Source organism: Eumetopias jubatus, unplaced genomic scaffold, assembly GCF_037043125.1.
Source record: "Eumetopias jubatus isolate StellerSeaLion01/CBP00866 unplaced genomic scaffold, mEumJub1_p1.0 scaffold_2, whole genome shotgun sequence".
Classification (NCBI taxonomy): domain Eukaryota; kingdom Metazoa; phylum Chordata; class Mammalia; order Carnivora; family Otariidae; genus Eumetopias; species Eumetopias jubatus.
Window position 1 is genome coordinate 80,743,559 of NW_028274808.1, and position 22,155 is coordinate 80,765,713.

The 22,155-nt window shown below is 36.5% G+C and overlaps 1 protein-coding gene across 6 annotated transcripts in view; it reads left to right on the forward strand.

Moving 5' to 3' along the window:
- Positions 1-22,155, forward strand: part of SLC10A7 (solute carrier family 10 member 7) — a 256,149-nt gene that overhangs the window by 64,542 nt on the left and 169,452 nt on the right. For all 6 annotated transcript variants that reach the window (XM_028125283.2, XM_028125288.2, XM_028125287.2 and 3 more), the window contains exon 5: positions 16,066-16,104. In XM_028125283.2, coding sequence (XP_027981084.1) covers positions 16,066-16,104 — 39 coding nt within the window. The remainder of the gene's footprint in view (positions 1-16,065; positions 16,105-22,155) is intronic.

Below are 22,155 nucleotides of genomic sequence, written 5' to 3' on the forward strand. Positions count from 1 at the left end.
GTTTGGGGCTATTACAAATAAAAGTGTTCTGAACATTTGAGTACAAGTCATTGTATGAACATACCAGTATCTGTCTCTTGGGTGAATACCCAAGTGGGCTTGGGAGTGGGCTGGCTGGATCATATGTAAGTGTAGGTGTAACTTTTAAAAGAAATTGCAAAACTTTTTTCCCCAGTGGCTGTATCATTTTGGATCCATCCAGCAATATATGAGAGTTCTATTTGGTCCACATCCTCACCAGCACTGAACTGTTAGTTTTTTTAAAAAGTTTTAGCACTTCTAATAGGTATATGGTGGTGTCTTATTATGATTTTAATTTACATTTCTCTAATAACTAATGATGTTGAGCATCTTTTCATGTGTTGATTTGCCATCTTTAGTGAAGTGTCTGTTCAAATCTTTAGTCCGCTTTTTTGTTGGATTGTCTTATTTAGTTGTAAGAATTTTTAAAAAATATATTCTACATGCAAGTTCTTTATCAGATGCATGTTTTGTAAATATATTCTCTCAATTTGTGGCTTGCTTTTTCATTTTCTTAACAATATCTTTGAAGGAAAGAAGTTTTAAATTGTGATGAAGTCCAATTTATCATTTTTTAATTTTAAAGTTATGATTTTTGTATCCTATCTGAGAAATGCTATCCTCAAAGTCATGAAGATTTTCTTTATGTTCTCTTCTAATAGTTTTATAGATTTAGCTCTTACATGTAGCTCCATGATCCATTCCAACTTACGTTTTATGAGGTAAGGTTTAAAGTTCTGTTTTGTTTGTTGCTTAGAGATGTCAGTTACCACTTGCTGAAAAGATTATTCTCTCTGCATTAAATTACTGTGCACCCTTGTTAATCAGTTTATCATATCTATATAGATCTGTTTCTGGACTTTTATTCTGTCGATCAATACATCTGTCCTTCAGCCAGTACCACACTGTTGTCAGTGCAGCTTTTTATTAAGTGTTGAAATTAAGTAATATGTTCACAATATTCCTATCCTTTAAATATCTGAAGGATCTCAAGATGTCACCTCTTTCCTGATATTGGTCATTTCTATATTCTCTTTTTCTCCTAGAACAGAAATGGGCAATCTATGGCTTGCAGGCTAAATCAGTCTTGCTGTATGTTCTTGTACAGTAAGTGAATTAAGAATGGTTTGTACATTTTTTTTTGAGAGAGAGAGTGCACAAGCAAGGAGGGGCAGAGGGAGAGAGAGAATCTTAAGCAGACTCCACAACCAGTGCCAAGCCCAATCTCAGGACCCTGAGATCATGACCTGAGCCAAAAATCAAGAGTCGACACCTGACTGAGTGAGCCACCCAGGTACCTTTGTACATTTTTTTAACAGGTAGAAAAAAAAGAATAAAATTTCATGATACATGAAAATTAAATGAAAATAAAATTTTAGTATCCATAATAAAATTTTACTGGAACACAACCACACTCATTCATTTATACATTATCCATGGCTGCTTTTGTGCTATTAACAGTAGTGTTAAGAATTTGTGACCATGTGGGCTACAAAGGCTGAAATATTTATTACATTGCTGTAGTATAATAAAAGTATCTATCTAATCTTTGTCCCAGGTTCTTGGCACAGAGCTTCAAAAACCCTTGGAATTTCCTGAGTGATTAGTGGTTTTGTTATTTTAGTTATGCTAATTCGCCAACTCTTGATGGGCTCCTAGGTAATTTTAGGATATGGGCTGGTCACCAAAAAGACCAGGCTAGAAGGTTGGAACTTGAGCCATGCCACCTTCAGAAGGAGAGGGGGCTGGAGATTGAGTTCAATCACATGGTCAATGATTTAATCAATTATGTCTCTACAATGAAACCCCAATTAAAACCTATGGACACAGAAGCTCACTGATGCTTCCTGGTTGGTGAAAATATTGATGTGCTGGGAGAATTATGCACGCTGACCCCGTGGGGACAGGGCACGGAAGTTCCCAGACCTCCCTCTGCGTATCACTTATAATCAAAGTGTCATCTTAACTAGCACTTTCAGTGAGGTCAGTGAGCTGTTCTACTGAATTATTGAACCAGACAGGGTCATGGGAACCCCTAAATTTATAGCCAGTTGGTCAGAAGTGCTGGTGGCCTGGGTATCCTGAAGTGCCCTCTGAAGTGAGGGCAGTCTTGTGGAGGACTGAGCTTTGAATTTGTGGGGTCTGGGCTAACTCCAGGGGTTAGCCTCAGAATTGTATTGCAGGATATTCAGTTGGTGTTAGACCAGTTGGGTTGAAGTGGAACAGTAACCCTTTACAGAATAGGTTTTCAATTCTTGTTCTAAGGCTTTATCAGTTTTATTGATTTTTTTCCCCAAAGAACCAGCTTTTGATTTCATTGATCTCTGTTGGCTTTTATGGTTTTGATTTCATTCGTTTTTGCTCATATCTTTACTTAATTTCCTTCCTGTACTTATTTTGTATTTAACTTGCCTTTTTTTCTCATCTTTTTAATTTTTTTTAAAATTTTCTTTTTTTAAGTACGCCCCACACCCAGCCTGGAACCCAAAGTGGGGCTTGAACTCATGACCTGAACTAGATCAAGAGTCAGATGCTTAACCTACTGAGCCACCTAGGTGCGCTTCTCATTTCTTATACTTGTAGGAATTATGCCATCCCTTCCTATCTTGGTGTTCAGTGATATCATGTTTGCAGCTTGAAATTGGCCATGGTGGGAGTATTTACAGCTCAAAAATCAGCAAATATTACAAACTGGTGTTCCTCCCCTCATCCTAAGAGCCAGTTATTAAATATTTACCAGCATACTACTTGTAACAGCAATAACACAGCTCTTTTTTATCTTCTCTGGAGACCTAACATAAAAAGATGATCTCAAATGAAAAGTTATTTCAGAAAAAGAAAGGACTTGATAGTGAGAAATGTAGATTAATAGTGAAAAATATAGATTTGAAATCTAGAATTTTGAAAGAGATTATACAATCTCTGATCCTAAAGATATGAAAAATAGGACAGATAGGTTCCTTTTGTTAGTGATTTCAGTGTAGTCCTCTTTGAGGAAAAGTGCCTTGATTAGATGATCTGCAAAAGTCCATTTCAGTTCTGTGAATCTATGGTAAGTTATTTCCCAGAAGATGGTAGGAAAGCTGTTTTATTGCTAATGAAAAGCTGATGAGAGAGTTATTGCTGAGGGATTGATCCATTGCCCTCTTAAGAAGCTTTGCGATTCCCAGACCTAATGGATGGAAAATAGCAGAAATAACAGAGATCGGTAGCTAGAGTCTAAAATTTGTAAGAAACGCTAGATGGTTTGACATAGGTTGTCACTTATGTTTTGTGGATGCCCTTCTAAACAAAGTGTTAAGGGAATTCTTGGCCAATTTCTCTGTTGGTGTGCTGAGAGCTTAGTTCATGGGTTGGCATTAAATAGAGCTTCCATTAATTGATCAGAAAAGTGCTTGTTGTCCATCACTAGGAGGTATTGAAAAAGCCCACTTTAAGGGAAATTTTAGTAGTTAATTTCTGTGCTGCCATAACTCTGATCCCATTGATCTTACTGTGTTATAGCCATTATGATATCTAGCCTAATACTGTGAGCAGATACTCTGGTACTTATTTTTGTACTCTCAGGCTTAGCGTAATACATTAATAAATTTGTGTTGAATAAATGAATAGTTAAAGGAGCATTTGTTTTATTCCTTCTCGGCAGGGCATAGGAAACCCAAAAGATAGGAACAATTAAACTTCAGGGATATTGAGAAATTGGCATTTTAAAAAAGATATAATGTCAAGTAGTACGGAATATTTTAAATAGGTTTTATTCAGCTTCATAGAAATTTATAAGTGCTTAATAAGCTATTAATAAATAAATATGTATTTTCAATTTAATAGTTGATAATCTGAATTACAACCACAGTTTGTTCCTGAGTATTCAGTATTAATATAACAAGTAAGTCTAGGTAGATTTTTCTTTTTTTTTTTTTTTTTTAAAGATTTATTTATTTATTTATTTGAGAGAGAGAGAACGAGAGACAGAGAGCATGAGAGGGAAGAGGGTCAGAGGGAGAAGCAGACTCCCTGCTGAGCAGGGAGCCCGATGTGGGACTCAATCCCGGGACTCCAGGATCATGACCTGAGCCGAAGGCAGTCGCTTAACCAACTGAGCCACCCAGGCGCCCCTAGGTAGATTTTTCTTGGTATTATCCTCAATTTCTTTCAATTTTAGTCAGACATTGAGCCCCTAGTAGGGACACAGCTTTAAGGTTTGTTTAAAGATTAAAGAGAGCCTCTAAAAGGTTTGTTGTACTTAATACAGCATTTATTATATGCTTTTTTCTGATAACTTATAATCAGTGCAAAACCATTGACAACCAAGGAAAATCACAAAGAAAAAAAATCCATAACCCTATTACCCCAGTATAACCACTATTCGTGTTTTGGTTTATGCCCTTTTATATTATATATTTATAAATATCTGTTAAAAATAATATGTAAAATAGATAGTGTGGGTATAATAGAGAGGGTACAGGGAATGTCTGGGGATGAGTTCTATAATAGGCTTTGCCACTAGCCAATATGACCTTGGGAAAGATCCTTTTATCGCTCTAGAGTTTTATTTCTTCACTTATAAAGGGATTGTCATAGTATCTAAGGGCCCTTACCAGTTGAAAATTCTGATTTTATTGAAATTGAACACCTCTGAAGACTGAGATTTCAGGAGGATGAAATTGCAAGTGTTCGATTCAAAGTCTATATTCATCTCAATTATGAGGCAGGTCTAAAAATCTTGAATTGATAAAAATATTTCCTGCTAACATCATTAGATTTTGTTAGTATGAAGCAGTTATACTTAAAGTAACAAATTTCTCTTGGAGCAAGAATCAGTCTCAATTGGTAAAGGTACTTGAGCTAATAAATACGTTTTTTGGGAAGTGTTAAAGTGTTAGCCTTTTTTTTTTTTAAGATTTTATTTATTTATTTGACAGAGAGAGACATAGTGAGAGAGGGAACACAAGCAGGGGGAGTGGGAGAGGGAGAAGAAGCAGGCTTCCCACTGAGCAGGGAGCCCGATGTGGGGCTCGATCCCAGGACCCTGAGATCATGACCTGAGCCGAAGGCAGATGCTTAACGACTGAGCCACCCCTCCTCATTAGCCTTTAAGTGTGCTACCAGAAATAAGAAATGCGGGATCACCACTATTTTAAGTATGTGGTATTTTATCAAAGAAGCATACCAAGAAGAAAATCAAAGTAACTCTATTACTTGATTCTTTTTGCACCTCAAGAAAATTGATTTTGTCTTCCCTCCTCTGTGCCACGCATGTGATGAAAATGGTGTGTTGCTCTGTGAGAACTATTGCATATTACACAGCAAAGCTTTAAAAGTGTTAAAAGGTGCCTGTTTTGTCTTAGAAGGGTCAGTTTTCATATTAAACAATTTTTGTTGGACAGTTAAGGTGTCCTTTCCCTTTTACCATTTTGTAGAAGGATTTTTTTGTATGCATTTTAACGGTTATTTAAGAGTCCCCATGTGCTTAGAAAGGAATCTGAATATATGTGCCTTTTTTTCAAAGCCTCAGCACAATGTAGGTTCTTCCATCAATACCGTCAAATGACTGGGAGCTGTAGTTGGAACAATATGTAAAAATACAGCTTGTGAAAGATTTCCTTTATTAACTGTCATCATCCGCAGAATATATGTTCAAATAAACGTTGTGTAATAACTAAATTTGAGATTAATAGGCCCCTTAAGAAACAGCGAAGTCATTCAGAATAGTCAGTGAAAAATAGGCTGTAAGACTGTAACACGCACATATTGTCCTGCTTACATGCTCTCTCTGGTGTCATTCCCATTTATCACTGTCGGCGGGCTCTGTTCTCATTAAAACACTCTTGCACAAAAGCAACTTAATTTTCTTAAGAGGAGAGGACACCTGATTCAATTTAGCACCCAGAAACGGTAACTTGAATATATTTTTTCCTGGCCTGAATTGAGATGAATAGTTACAAACAAGAATAGCCACCCCCCATTCACCTCAAGATTAAGTATATTAAATAATTTTTTCCACTGGTAGCAAGAAATGAACCTGTAGAAGCAGGCAAGAAATGAAGCTGATTCTGAGAAAAGCAGCTGGACGTATTAGCTGGCAACTTGCATCTATATGAACTTCTGTTCATTCCTGTAATGTTTTTAAAACAAAGAATTAAAGTGGCCGTTAAGATGGTGAATTTTAACGGTTCATGTTCTACAAGTGTTAAAAGGTGTCTGTTTTGTCTTTCTTTAAATTGGGGAATGCCTGGTGGTAGTTCTTTAGTCTTCGTTTGGATTTATTTGTTGATAAAAAATATTCAGCGATGATTGTAAAATAATATTCTACTTTTTAGTCACTGCTGCTTAAAAAGTGCAGTAACATAAATAGTGGAATAAAATGAAGAGTGCCCCTTTCATGTTGAGCATGGCATATAAACTCACATTTTAACTGATGTCCCATATATTTACTTTTCTGTGGTATGCTTCTATAATATTTAAATATTTAATATAGAAATATATAACTCAAATTTTACTTGTTACTAGATTTATACAGTGAAAATTGTGGTAATTAAGTAGTTAGTATTAAAATGCCCTAGCAACTAAGGTGCTTCTCAGAAAGGCAATTATAATCGTCCTTTAAAGCAAATGGAATAAACTTTCCTTAATTCTTTTTTTTTGACATTTCTATAGCACTTTGCAAAATACCATATACATGTAAAAAGAAAATATTTTGTGTTTCTGTATTTAATAGAAGACCAAGGACTGGAATTCGATCTTTGATGTCTTTATGTTTTTTCAAACTGAACCTGTGCTTGGAAAGGAAATAAATATTAAATAAAAATTTAAATTTAAGTAAAAATTTAAATAAAAACTAAAATATTAAAAATATTATATTCTCCTTGTGAATCAGAGGCTGAAGTGATATAAATTCACAAGTTGAGGAACTTTTCCAGGGTAAGACAATGCAGCTTTGATTCATCACTAATAGTCAGTTTTTTCCCCCCTTTTTAAATTTTTTCAATAATGTGTTATCCTGTATGCAATTGGAACAAGAGATTATGCTAAGTCAAACTTAATATGCCTATTCAAACATATCTTAGAGGAAACATTTTTTATTTATCTAACCTGCCTGATTAGCCCTTTATTATTTTCTGCCTTATTTAGGAACGTGATTGTATCAGACTTCAAGTAATAGAAAATCAGACTAAAAGTAACTTAAACAAGCAGAGACTTATTTTCTCATATACCAAGATGCCTGGAGGTGGGGGTTGCTGGCATTTGTTCCGTGGCTCAATGATATTAGAGTGGCTGTCTCTGTACCTCTATTGGCCTTTCTCTTCTGGATGCCAGAGAGCTTTCACTGCTCTAGGCAGGAGGAAGGAAGAAGGGCAGTGCCAAAAACTAACCTCCCTAACCCCCACCACCAAGGGTGTATCAATTTGTATCTCATTGGCCAGAACTTTGTTGCATGGCAACCCTAGCTTTTCCCTTTTCAAAAAATTGTTTCCTTTTTGGAGGGCATAAAGCTAGTCTCATTTTTTTTTCTAGAAGTTTTCAAGTTTTACCTTCCCACTCTAGATGTTTAATTCAACTAGTATTTTCTTTTAAGATTTATTTATTTATTTTTAAAGAGAGAGAGGGGGGTGGGGAGGAGGGGCACAGGGAGAGGGAGAGAGAGAATCTCAAGCAGCCTCCCCATTGTAGACTCCCTAAGGTGGGGCGCCATCTCAGGAGCCTGAGATCATGACCTGAGCTGAAATCAAGAGTCAGATGCTTAATCAGGTGCCCCTCTAGAATTTTCTTTCTTACTATATTATGAAATACTCAATTTCTCCTCCTTTCCTAATTGCTTTATAATGGTGCTATCGTCATATACAGCTTCTTCACATTTGTAATTTTTTATTGTAAACTTCTGTTCAGTAGGGGCCGTTTTATCCGGGAATCCACTGTGTTCCGGATTGTTGAGGCGACTCCAAAGAGAAGTTTTGCATTTGCCTCTTTTAGGGCCTCACGGGTTCTTTTGGTCTTTGATTCATTTTGTCTTTTGTTTTCTTGATTTAGTCATTAGTTTGGGATTCTCGAATCACATCCATAGTGTCAGTTCAGTCCTGTGCCCACCCTTGATGCAGTCGGCCTTATGTTACTTTCTTGATTTTGTTAGTCGGGTTTTCTAGGTGCCCTTATGTTGGGGGGCAGCCCTTCCAGGGTTCTGCTCTGCTTGCCACAGGTGGCTCAGCCCCAGGTGGCCCCTCTGCGGGCCGAAGTTTTATCCGGGAATCCACTGTGTTCCGGATTGTTGAGGCGACTCCAAAGAGAAGTTTTGCATTTGCCTCTTTTAGGGCCTCACGGGTTCTTTTGGTCTTTGATTCATTTTGTCTTTTGTTTTCTTGATTTAGTCATTAGTTTGGGATTCTCGAATCACATCCATAGTGTCAGTTCAGTCCTGTGCCCACCCTTGATGCAGTCGGCCTTATGTTACTTTCTTGATTTTGTTAGTCGGGTTTTCTAGGTGCCCTTATGTTGGGGGGCAGCCCTTCCAGGGTTCTGCTCTGCTTGCCACAGGTGGCTCAGCCCCAGGTGGCCCCTCTGCGGGCCGAAGCTGGCCTTGCTGCTTCCGGGGCACAGGGCCCGAGTCTGTTGTCCGGGAGTGTGCGGCACTGTCCCCACCGCTTTCCCACCTTGGCTTTGCTGAGCTTCTCTGTGTCTAGTACCTGGCTTTTCTTGTTTTCTTTTAGCTCAGCTTTACATTTAAAATGTTGTATTGTTATTTTAATCTCTTTATGGAATGGCGTGAATTTGAAGATGATGCACATGGAATGCCATCTTCTCCTCTCTCCTTTGACAGCGTCCCTGGCAGATCTCATGGTTTTCTGGTCACTTTTAGTTGCAAAAATATATTTAATAATTATTAATAAAATAATAATAAATAATCATTTGCAATCAATAATTATTAATAATTATATATGTTATATATAATATAATTATATAATTATATATAATATATTATATTATATAATTATTTATTATTATATATTATATATTATACATATATGATATATGATAATATATTTTATATATTATATAATAGTTATATTAATAAATGTGTTATATATTATAATAATTAATATTAATAATCGATAATTATTAATAAAATGATGATTAAAAATAATTAATAATTAGGATTAACTTTTTGGTATTCAATTCAGGGCAGTCTAGCTTAAAACCCTAAATTCCCTTCTTTCCCAACTCACGCCTAACCTGTGTTTTTAATTTCTTTTTAAAGGTTTATTTATTTTCGAGAGGGTGAGGTGGGGCGGGGAGGAGCAAAGGGAGAGGGAGAGAGAGAGAATCTTAAGCAGACTCCACAACCAGTGCGGAGTCTGATGTGAAGCTTGACCCTATGACCCTGAGATCACGACCTGAGCCGAAACCGAGAGCCTGACACTCAACTGACTATGCCACCCAGGCTCCCCTAACCTGTGTATTTAAAACACAGAGCATTACACTTTTTTCTCTTAATGCATGTGCACACATATGATGAAAATATAAAAATAGGATAGGCAGGACCAGTGGCGAAGAAGACATGGTCTGTTTCACTTTTTTTTTTTTAACCTTCTCACCCTCCCTACTTCCAGCCTCTTTAGAGTCAGGGTGAATATAACAAGTGCATTACGGGGTGGGGGACAGTCTTACCTTTTTGGTGCTGATGTAATCCAGCCCTCAGTGCCCTGTGTCATGGCAGATGCCACAAGCTATATCTCTTTGCTGGAAGGGTTAGGGGAGCAAATTATTCAGAGTATACTTCCAGTCCCTGCCCCAAGCATATTCCCCTCAGCCTCTTATTGCTGGGGACTCTTTGCCCTGGAATGCTGTTGTTTTGGTTCCTTCAAAAGGAATTAAGTATGAGGGCAGTCCTCTGAGGCATGTACCTGGGCCATATGGAGTTGACAGACCTTGCCCCATCACAGAACTGAAGTATACTTTGTCCAGTTGTTTAGTCGCTCTTTGTCCTGCCTCTACGGTCTGTTCTAGGTGGCCTCCCCATCTTTGCTGTTTCTAGTCCTGAAACAAGTGCCTGTTTCTGGTCCATTACATAGCCCTCTTCTCCCCCCACCCCAATTCTAGGGAATTTACCGTGATGTTTCTGAGAAGTCTCACACACAGTGCACTCTGCTCCTCTGGCAGTCTAGTGAGGGCTTTCTCCCCTCAGTAAACATCCAGCACAGGGCCGCAGTGCCATTCTTGCTTCCTTGCAATTTCTCCTGTGCCCACTGTTGGTTCTTTTGTATCTATTGCCCCCATCCTCAACTGGAGAGGGGTGGTGGGCAGGTCAGCTTTCTCCTCTAAAGGAGAAGGAAAAGTCCAAAGACCTTCTACTCCTGGAAATTTCCTTTTATCAATCCTTTCTGGAATTTCTAGTCTTTTCCTATATAGCCTGCATGTGAAATGGTCCCTGGCCTAATTTTCATGTTTTTGTTTTTGTTTTGTTTTTTTGTAAGTACTCTATGGCTATGTGTGGTATCTTGCTTTAGGAATAGTGGGGTACTTGCCACATACTCTCCTCAGTTTGGAACATTATTAGAAATTCTGAGATAACCATAAATGTCCTACTTTAACATTTGGGTAAACATTTCTGATTTTGTTGAGTGGGGAAGCAGGGTATGCAACAGTGGAAACTGGAAGTTTCATCAATTATCTTGCAATAGATCATTAACACCCAGTGTGAACAGTGGATTTTATTTCTTTATTTAGTGGGCTGATGATGATGGAAGGAAAAAGAAGGGTGTTGGACCAGCATTATGAAAATTTTAGATACAGTGTCATAAGAGGAGACTTAGGTAGGACTCAGGAAGTGCAATCATTTGAAGTGCAATCATTTCAAAAAAGGGCTACATATTTGTGTAACTCCAGAGCATGGAACACAGTCTGGGCACGACTGTAACAAAAGGTAAAGGTTTCAGGCTTACTGTCAGGTAGAACTTCATAACATTTAAAGGCGTACGGCAATGGCAGAGTTTGCTTTTATGAGTTAGAGGTTGTTTTTTTTTTTAATTTACCTTTTTGTTTCATATAACTTCAAGTAGGTTATAAAGAAATTAATGTGTTCTTGAGCTTGCTCAGTTTTCCAAAATGATTTACTAAAGACATGCTGTACAACATATAAGGAAACATTAACAAAATACCATATATTGGGTAAAATTGGGCAGATACTTAAAGCAATATACTATCTTAAAATGTGTAATATAAAGAAAGTCAATCCACTTAGTATTAGAAAAAACCCTCAATAATGAACTTTTTTCAATTAGCCTTGATCTAATTATACATCAAATGTGATTACACCAAGGTATATGCTTTACGGATGGGATTCCTGAGTTAATAATGAAAACATAACTGTGCAGGGCATTTAGTTAGCATAAGTATTCATGCTTTTGTTGTTTGACTCAGCAGTATTTATTGAAGTTCTGCTACAAGCCAGGTGCTATTCTAGGCACTGAGGACATGATCTTGTACAAGTTGGGCAGCATTCTTGTTGTAATGGAGCATTATAGACAGAGAATGGGTAATTAAGTTGTTTCTAGCAAAAATGATAATAACAAACAAAATGCTACATTTAAAAATCAGTGGACTCTCTCAGGTATGGCTTCTAGAAGGCAAGAGAGAGGAAACATATCCTGAGAAAGTCTGGTTGTATAACCTGAAGGGTCCCACCTTAGAGCAAATTGTCCTGGGTGGCTCATGTTTGATCTCAGTTCATTCTCTATAGCCATGCTTGTTTTATACAAAAATAATGGTGGATTTTGGGTTTATTTTCAAAACCAAATATTCACATGCTACAGAGACTCTTGAAAAATGCCCTCTGTTCATCCTGTAGCTTCTTATGCCCCCAGCATTATGATGTGTGCTCCAGCGGGTGCTCAGCCTCCACCTTGTCAACCAACAAGAGAGATCATGAACATGCCAAGTAGAGATTGAAATCTTAATTTTATTTTAAAGTAAAATGTTTCTTATATTTGTAACACAAAGGGATTCAAAATGCAAACTATAAATGGCTCAACATCTCCCTGCCCAGATGACCTTTGTTGAAATATAAAAAAGTAACATATTAAAAACAAAAGCCAAACAGAATGGAACAAAATGAAAAATAAAAATGACCCCCACACAATCCCTTTCAACAAATTTAACCATATTAAGGGGTTTTTTTTGTGATCCCTTTCAGAAAAGTGGGGTTTTTTTATACTTATCTGTGTCTATACACACATGTATGTACCTCTTTGCACAATAGGAATGTGATATTGTGATTTATAATAATAAATATATATTTGGTCTTTGTCCCAGTTTCTGGCACAGAGCTCCTAAAACCCTTGGAATTTCCTAAGTGAGGAAAGCTATAAAAATGGTCTTTCGTCATGTTAATTAGGCAACTTTCGGAAAGCCCCCTAGCTCACCTAAGGATGGGGCTGGTTACCAGGGGAACCAACCCAAGATTAAAGGGGTAGAATTTTTGGTCCAACTTCCATACCTCTGGGGAGGAGAAAGGGCTGGAGATAGAGTTCAGTCACCAATGGCCAATGATTTAATCAATCATACCTATTTAATAGAGCCTCTGTAAAACCCCAAAAGGACTGTTTGGGAGAGCTTCTGGGCTGGTGAACACGTGGAGCTGCTGAGAGTGTGTCACACTGGAGAGAGCCTGGGAAGCCCGGTGCCCTCTTTCCATACCTTGCCTTGGGCATCTCTTCCATCTTTCCTGTAGAGCCTTTTCATAATAAAGTGGCAATCGAGTGAATAAAACTGGTTTCCTCAGTTCTGTGAGCTGCTCTAGCAAATTAATCAAACTCGAGGACAGGGTTGTGGGAACCTCTGAGTTATAGGCAGTCCATTGGAAGCACAGGTGATGACCACCTGGCCTTTGTGATTGACATCTGCAGTGGGAACAGTCTTGTGGGACTGAGCCCTTAAGCTGTGGGATCTGACACTAGTTTCAGGTAGACAGGGTCAGAATTGAGTTGAATTGTAGGACACCCAGCTGCCTGATGGTGTGGGAAAAAACATGGTAAAGGAATTACACACAGTTTCAAAACTTGCTTTTTCACTTTAAGCCAGCTTTCGTATTGGTAGATGCAGATCATCCTCTTTTTACTGGCTTCAGAGTATTCCTTGGTAATTCTAGATTTTAATTAACTGACTCTATTGCTACATAGCAGTAGTAAATTTTAAAACATTATTTAAACATATTTATGTAACTGAATGTAACTGTATCATAATAGAGAGGCTACGGGAAGTAAAACAAGATATTGTGAAAGAGATGCTCATATTGGGTTGCAACTGAAGTCTTCATCTGCCATTGCTGGTGCTTGCCTGTGGAACCAGGTGTCAGATCCAGCCTTCTCCCAAACCTTGGATTCTGCCAAACACATAGAATAACTTAGGAGGAGAGGAGACTTTGGACATTTCTGGGAATCTTATTTATTTCAGCAATTCAGTTAATAAACATGTAGGTGCTTAGGATGAGCTTCATCAGATTCCTCCTCAGAATACTTTAATCTCTAGTGGGGCAAGGAGGCATGCAGATAGGTCATTTCAGTAGTGTGACAAGTGCCATGGCAGAGGTATGCTTAGGATGTTGGGCAACAGGCGTGGGGACACTCAGTCCACTGAGAAGTGTAGATGTATGTGTGTGGGAGGATGTGTGATCGAAAGCTTCTTGGAAGGAGTTGCTAAGATGAGTAGGAATTGCCTAGGTAGAGGAAGGGAGAAAGGCATTCCAGGCCAGGGAACAAGGAGGTAGTCAACAGCACAATAAGTTTGAGGAATTGCAAGGAGTGTAGTGTTGTCAGAATATAAAATTGGAGGCAAGAAATAAGATGGACAGAGACCTGTTCATGGAGGGCCTTGTATATCATGCTGAGAAGCTGGAAATTCCTCCTTAAGTCTGAAGACATACATACTTTTTATGTATCAATTAAATACTCTCTAAATATTTATCATCACTCTTTGGACCTCTGACAACATAATTCCCTTATATGCTGCAAAAGCAGAATTAAGTCACCTATTAGCTTAATTATTTGTTACTATTGAGCCCAAGATCCTTGGTTCAGTGTCTGATACTCTTGAGAGTACCCAGAACCTTAATCAGCCATTTCACAAATGATTGCCAGAGCTCTGCTTGGGAGCACCGAGTGTAGGTGAGTGAGTTCACATTCATCAGCACTGGCAGAAGAACAACTAAGAAGTTGGCCTGCAGCATCCTCGGGTACCTGAGATAGCCTGTCCCTGTCATCACTATTGTTTTATAAAATGCCAGTCCACATAAAATACGTTGCTTGTGTTTGGGTTAAAAAAAGAGAATGGGGTAGAGTGGGAGAACGGTGATTTGATCTGATGAATAGTAGTTGACTTATTTTGCTTTGACTTTTGAGTCTTTTTTTTTCTAATGATCCATGTTTTTTTAAATGCTAGCCCATACTGTAGTTCCCTTGAAAAAGGTTGGTGAAAGGCACTGGGAAGAAACACATTTGGAAGAGAGGAGCTCAAAGGGGAATACCTCATTCCTTTACTAAGAGGAGATCAATCCATTTTAAGCACAAAATGGGGTTTAGAAATAAACAGTGTTTGTGGGGAAGGTGCATTTTTTTTTTTTTTTTTGTAGGAAGGAAGGCAGTGTTTCCAGCTGATCTTACCACAACTCATCTAGTTATACAGTTTTACTTATTTTTCTCCACATACAAAACTTTTTCCTGAATCATCCGTAATGGAATTCCAGGAAGATGGGTTAAATATGTTGCTATATTTTACAATTGTTATCTGTAATGTTTTATTTAGCCAAATCTTTTTTTTTTTTTTCCCCACTGTTCCCTGTACAACACAGAACACCATATGCCATTGTCCCTGTCAGGAAGCAAAGGTTTCCCTGGTCTTTGCAGGTGCCTGTGTTTATGCCACAGAGGAGCTGTGGTCCAGTGCCATCTTTTATTGATAGGGCCAGCAAAGGAGAAATCTAATGAAATTATCAAAGCTTTGAATTAATTATGAACTTGAATAGGAGAGCTAAGCTCTCTGGAGCCAGGGATCTCATTACCCATGCACTCTCATTGCATCCTCTTCTGGAGCAGAAGGCATTTTCAGCTACAGCTCTTAGCCTGGCTTTGGACTTTATTCAAACTTGCTAAACTGACATCCTTTTCTTACTACGACGTGGCTGCTAATCTCCATGATGATTAATTTAATTCTGATCTGGATCTACAGGAGATGTCAATAGGTTTTCTCTACCCCTCCTTTTGCCTTTTATTATTTTTTCTTTCTCTCTCCATTTTTTCCCCATCAAATTGGATGTTATACAAGTTTTTATCCTTTTTGGGTAATGTGAGAAGCTTTCAGGATTCAGGTGTAGCTTCATGGAATATAGTGATTGATTTAAAGTTAAGAACTATATATTACATCTACTATGTATTCCCTGGATACTTAGGTAAGCACAAAGTCAAATATTTCTTCTTTGAATTTTGAACACCAAGTGGAAGTTTTTCTTGCTTGTTTCTACTTTAGAGTTGTTGGTATAGCAGTAACTTCCATTGTCTTAGCAGCATTGTTCATATTCTAATGTGTGTTGTATGGGAACAACAGATCTCACTTTGTGGGTGTAGCTCATAAAGCTCCCTGATGCAGAGTACTTAATGTTTGCTTTACAATTCTGGTTTTTCTTTTCATGGTAAAAAGAGAAAAATTTTTCTGATGAATATATCCACCTCTTTTTTAAGTCTAGTCGCAAAATCAATAACAAGGTTTTGATTTACTATTGGTGATGATTCTTTGGTACTGTCATATAGGTTCAAAGCATCTCATGGCAAGCCTTTTCTGCTTGCTTTTGAGACCCATTCTTTATGAATTCCTAAGCTGCAGCTCATCTATCTTAGTAAAGTACAGGCCACTGGCGATTTTTGTAAGCAGTGACTAACTCAGCTTTATAGAGTCAATGTTTTAAGGTTTTGAATAGTGGGGGTTGGGAGAATGATAGTCTTTGCTTTTCTTTTTTCTATTTACTTTCAGTGAGTTTTTTTCCCCCATTTATTTTCTTTATAGGCAGCTGCAATATTTAATTCAGCCTTTGGAAGTTTTTTGGTAAGTAAACATGGTTTAACTTGTCTATTATAACTTTTGTTGTGATGTTGTTTGTATGAAAGATTTAGTGAAAATTGGACTTCTTTTATCATTTAGTTAAGTATAAAAGTTCTTGAATCTTTTTATGTGCCATTAACCATCCCCTGAAAAATTAGTTGATAAAGGATATATTCTCTTACAATATGATTTGGAGGCTTGGGGTTTAATATTCCATTTAATGGATTCAAGGAATCAATTAAAACACTGTGTGTCTCCTTATAGAAGTTATGTCAATATATTGATCATTTAATGAGGTCTTTTAGATTATTATTATTTTGTATCATGGGACTGAGGATTTTGAAAAGGAAACATGACCCAGCTGGTCAGAAAGGGAATGCTAATTTACTTGTTGACATGTCATTTATTTTGTACATTTCACTGTCAAAGAAGCTACTGGCATGGATACTTCTGAGAAATCTGTGTGGAAAAAATTTGAAATGAGGAAATAATTGAGTTATTTGCAAGAAAATACAATATTTTTTTTGACATGTGAACTATAAATTGTATAAAGGTTAAAAAATAGTTCAGTGTTCTTAAGTAGAGCCAATATAATTATAAGGATGATACTATTTTAGCATTTTCAATTGTTTTTTAATAATGTAACAAAGACTTGGTTTGTGTTATGAAAGAATGAGAAAGAAACTGAATTTTCTGTTAGTTGAGTATTTTTATTTATACCCTCCCTAAAACTGCCAAATTCATGAAAATAAATTAGAATATTGTATTTTTAGGTACATAATTCATTGACAGGTATGAAGTACAGGGATAATTGAGAATAAAATCAGTGGGGTATAAAATAGTTCATGAATCTAGGCAAATATTAATTACGTCTGTTTAAAATGCTCTTTATGTCACTTATGATTGTATGTATTTGAATGTAGCCGAAGCTTTTAAATGTATTGTTATACTGCGTTAATTTTATGTAGTACTACACAGCTTTTAAGGTTCCAGTGTTATAGACCTTTTAAATGATGTAGCTTCTACAAAATACATACTTAGAGTATATCTTATTTTTAAGAAGTAGTAATGTTATTCCCAATGCTGTATTATTGTTGGGTTTTAGAAGAGAGCTAATAGTGTTTATTTAATGAAAATGAGCTCTTGAGCTACTTATTTCAAACTCAGTAATATTTTGTGAAATCGTTTTTTCATTTATCTAAGTATTATTTTCCGTATGTTATCACAATTGATAAAATAATATCTGTAAAATCTGATCTTACTGGAAGCCAGTGTTTTAAAAATATGGTTTGGAATCCTATACCTCTACTATCAAAACATGGTTTCTAAGCTAGATCTCTTACTCTTTAAAATGTCTACGGTTATTGAGAAAATAAGTTTGAGGCAATTGTCTGAGTAACTGAAGCAAAATGCACTGTCCCTTAGTTGGAGGATAAGCTCACTAAGTATAGTTTGAATTTTGCACTGATTGTATGAACAGTGAACGCATCAAAATATTTGTTCTCCCAGGCCCAATTCTTTGTAAGGTCCAGGGGAGTAAAACTTGTTCTAGAGACTCTAGGATTTTTATTATGCTCTTTCGCTTCTAAGAAGTTGTGCATTCCCACTCCTTAGTCCCCTGCTCTTTTTCCTCTTTTCATCTTTTTTCTCAGCTTAACTCAAGTAATCAAAAGTATTGATCTCCTACCACCCAGAGGTAGTTTTCTAATAGTGTGGATGGTGCAAGGAATTGAATGTGGGTCCCACTGTGTTGTGGAGATGACACACAGAATAAGAAATACAATGTAAAAGTTAACAAGTCACACAAAAGATGTTACTAGATGACGTAGGATTCTCAGATGGCACAGGTGATAGGCACTCAATTCAAAAGTCAGACAGAAGCAATTTCGCTGAGGTGGGCCTTGAAGTATGGTAGGACTTAGCTAGTAGAAGAGAGAGGAGGGGAACTGGCAGAGATGCAGAAGTGTCATTTTCCATTTTTTCCTTTCTCTTCTGTTTCCTCCTTTTTCTGTCCCAAAGTTGGAAATTACTGGAAAGGATTGAGAATGAAAATGATCATTGGAGATGTTTTGTTCCAGGCTTATAAGAAATAGTAATTCTCTTTCTCCCCCACCCCCACCCCCTTCATCATAGTTACAACAAACCTTAGATTATGGACTATGTATGAGTCTGGGCTAAACCAGTTAGAATTAGGTTCAGATTATTGAAGATAAAAAATAATAATTGTGGCATACACAGGATGAAGGTTTATTTTTCTGTTATCTAAAACCTGGAAGGAAGCTACCATGTATGGTGGCTTCATGGGTCTCATTGTGGACAGATATACCTGTCTTTCTTCCATCCTCCACAGCATGCACTTTCCTTCCTCAAGCTTGCCTCAGTGTCCGAGACAGCTGCTGGAGCTCCAGCCAAAAAGATACCTGGATAGTAAAGTCTTTACTTTGGGAAAGCACAGAGGAGCTCTCCTAAAATCTAAGTTTGCTTTCTTTAAATAGCACTCCTGAAATTCCAACAATATACTTGCAATAATATTGCAGAATTTACTCATACCATCATACTTAGCCAATGGAGAGGTTGGGACATGTGGCAATTTGCTAAGAGCTAAAAATTGGGTTTCTGTTACTAAGAAAGAAGAGAATGGATAGTAAAAGACAGCTAGCACTTTCTGCCTATGGGCAGTGTACAGCAATTGCCAAGAGTTCAAAGAAAGATTAATCTCAGCTGAATGATATGAGAAGGCTTTAGGGAGAAGTTGGTGTTTGAGTTGGGCTTGGGAAAAGGACTTATTTTAGAGGAAGGAAATTCCAAATTATAACCTTCATGCTTTATTTTGTTATTCTTTTTAAAAAATTTTTCACTTAATTTACTTTTTAAAAAAAATTTATTAAGTTTTTGTTTTAATTCCAGTGTAGTTAACATAGAATGTTATATTATTTTCAGGCATACAATATAGTGACTTAGAACTTCCATACATCACCCAGTGCTCATCACAAGTGCCCTCCTTAATCCCCATCACCTATTTCATCCATCTCCACCCACCTCCCCTCTGGTAACCATCAGTTTGTTCTCTGTAGTTAGGAGTCTGTTTCTTGGTTTGTCTCTCTCTCTCTCTCTCTCTCTCTTTGTCCCTTTGCTCAATTGTTTTGTTTCTTCAATTCCACAGATGACTGAAATCATATGGTATTTGTCTTTCTCTGACAGACTTATTTCACTGAGCATAATATTCTCTAGCTCCAGCCATGTCATTGCAAATGGCAAAATTTCATTCTTTTTGATGGCTGAATAATATTCCATTTACATATATACCACCTCTTCTTTATCCATTCATCTATCAGTGGACACTTGGGCTGCTTCCATAATTTGGCTATTATAAATAATGCTGCTATAAACATAGGGGTGCATGTATCCCTCTGAATTAGTATTTTTGTGTTCTTTGGGTAAATACCCAGTAGTGTGATTACTAAATTGTAGGGTAGTTCTATTTTTAACTTTTTGAGGAACCTCCATACTGTTTTCCACAGTGGCTATACCAGAGTTCATTCTCACCAACAGTGCAAGAGGGTTCCTTTTTGTCCACATCCTCACCGATACTTGTTGTTTCTTATTTTGTTATTCTTAAAGGGTGGTACTTGTTAGAGCAGTTTTGGAATTTTCTTTATGAATGGAAAATATTCACTTATTCTTGAAATTTAGGATTAGGGGTAGTAGTATGGTTTCTGGAATCAGACTGGCTTGATTTAAATCCTTACTTGACTGAATTACTAATCTAATCATATGACCTTCCCTGTATATAAAATGGAGTAGATAGTACCTAAACTATACATTGTTGTGGTGAGAATTAAATGGAATAATCTGTATAAAATACTTGTGATCTAAGTTTTGTCCAAGCTCTGCCATGAATTTTTTTGTGTGGCCATGGACATCCGTAAGATGAAGAATTGGTTATCTCTGACTAATGATTATTCTCTGATTATAAGTGACCATTTCTTTTGTATTTACATAATGGAATTTGAGAAGGGTATTTACTTTAGATTACATTAAAACTTTGAATGAAAGCCTTTATTAAAGAATTTTTGAAGAAAGAACTCTGAGGGCATTTTTGTTGATTTTTAGACATCTGGGTATACCAAATAAAATACTGTACATATTTATAGCTAGTTTAATAATGTCCCAGGTCTAATTAAAACACAGTGTTTTTAAGAACTAATTGTTACAGAGAACTGTGTTGTTGTTTTTTTTTTTAAATGTAGCTAGGCTGGTAATAACCAATGATAGATGAATTCAATTTACATAAATTTCAGACCAAGAGAATATTTTAAAATCATGCCACAGAGGATTGCTTTAAGTTGAGAAGTTAATGTCATTATCTCCTCCTCTCTTTTAAATTGTCCTGTTTACAATAATTGTGGAGCATAGTAAGTGTTTTAAGATTTCCCACTTGATGAGATTTTAATAGAATTTGATAGTCACCACTCTGAATAACTAAAATGTCATCAATATTTATATATATATTTTCTATGTAAAACCAGGCATTTCAGATTCAACCATCTCATGTGTTGCTTCCTCACCAAAAGAAAGATTAAAAAAAAAAAATAGCTATTGGCGACTTTTAAAAAAATTCCAAGAATGTAAAAAGATTTAACTGTGTTGAAAAAAACCCTGATCACAAGTTTTGTTACACTTTTGACATTTTGGTTTGGAGGCTAAATTCAGTGTTTCCATGTCTTCAAGAATTACAGGTTCAAGTTTAAAAGGAAAAGGTAGAACTTTTTCTTTTTAGACTCCTCAGCCTATTTTATTATATTTGGTTAACTCTTGAGGGAGTTTGGTAACACTGCAGGGGTAATTCCTGAGGAAACCCTGGTGAGTGACAAAGTTGATCGTGCCAAATTGAGCTTCTAATAACTGTGTCACACAACATTATAGCTATTCATAAGTGTAAGGATTTCTGAAACATTACCAGAGTTACAAGCAAAGTGAAATCATCTTTGTGAATGCATAACACCAAGTCTAAGAAAGATCTGTAAGAGTTACTGTTTACTTTCTAAATCTCTTCATTTAAAGTATCAAGAAATGGGCTTGTTTTACGTAATTCTTTTAAAATAGTTATTTTAAAGCTATTCTAAAATGAATAAGGATGAAAAGGAACTCCTTGCCTTAAGCTGAAGAACTAGCCAGAACATATTTTTCTTCCCTTATCCCATTGTTGTTCTGTCTTCCCTCTTTGTTTTAGCTCGTCTGCCATTACTCCCCAGCTTTGTAGTAAGATTTGAATAGTTACTGATACTGTTACAGTTGCCGAAAGAAAAGAAATTTGTTTTAATAACTTAGGATGTATGTTTACCACCCTGTTTTAGTCTTCATTTCTTGTACAAAAATGTACTCAGCTTCACTTAGCATGGTCAGAGAGGAAGCACATTTACTTTGTTATCCATGGGTTGCTGTGCAACACTGCTTTTTAAAAATCAGAGTAAGAATCTCAAACAGGTTAATGAAGAGGGTTAAGGGTTGTAACCAGAGAAGACTCAGTTGTTACATAAGTTTTCTTTTCACCTTAATCTGTCAATTTTTAATTTTGTTTATGTTTATGGAATACTCATTTTGTGTAAAACTATGCTGATTTTTTTTTTCTTAGTTTGCTAAAAATCTAACCAGCCCAAATTACTTAGTTGAGATCTTGGTTTTCCCCCAAAAGTTCATGACTTATTTATAAAACAGGTTTTTATTTTCATTGAGCTTACATGCCAAAAAACAAAACCAAAAAAACTGAGTTTTTAAGCAGTTTTCAGTACAACCTTATAGTATGTTATTTCAAGTTCATCCATTTACTGCTAAGGACTCGATAAAACCAATATTTAAAATAACCTCTTTTAGGCTTTAAAATACCTCATGAACTATGTGCAGACAATGGGAAACTGGTTTCTCCCTTTATAAAATGGAACCCATCATCATGCTATATATTTCATTGAATCACCTTTTTGGGCAAATGAATATCAGAAAAGCTGGATTGCTGAGGACAGACTACTTATTCTTTAAAAAAACAAAATGCAGTTG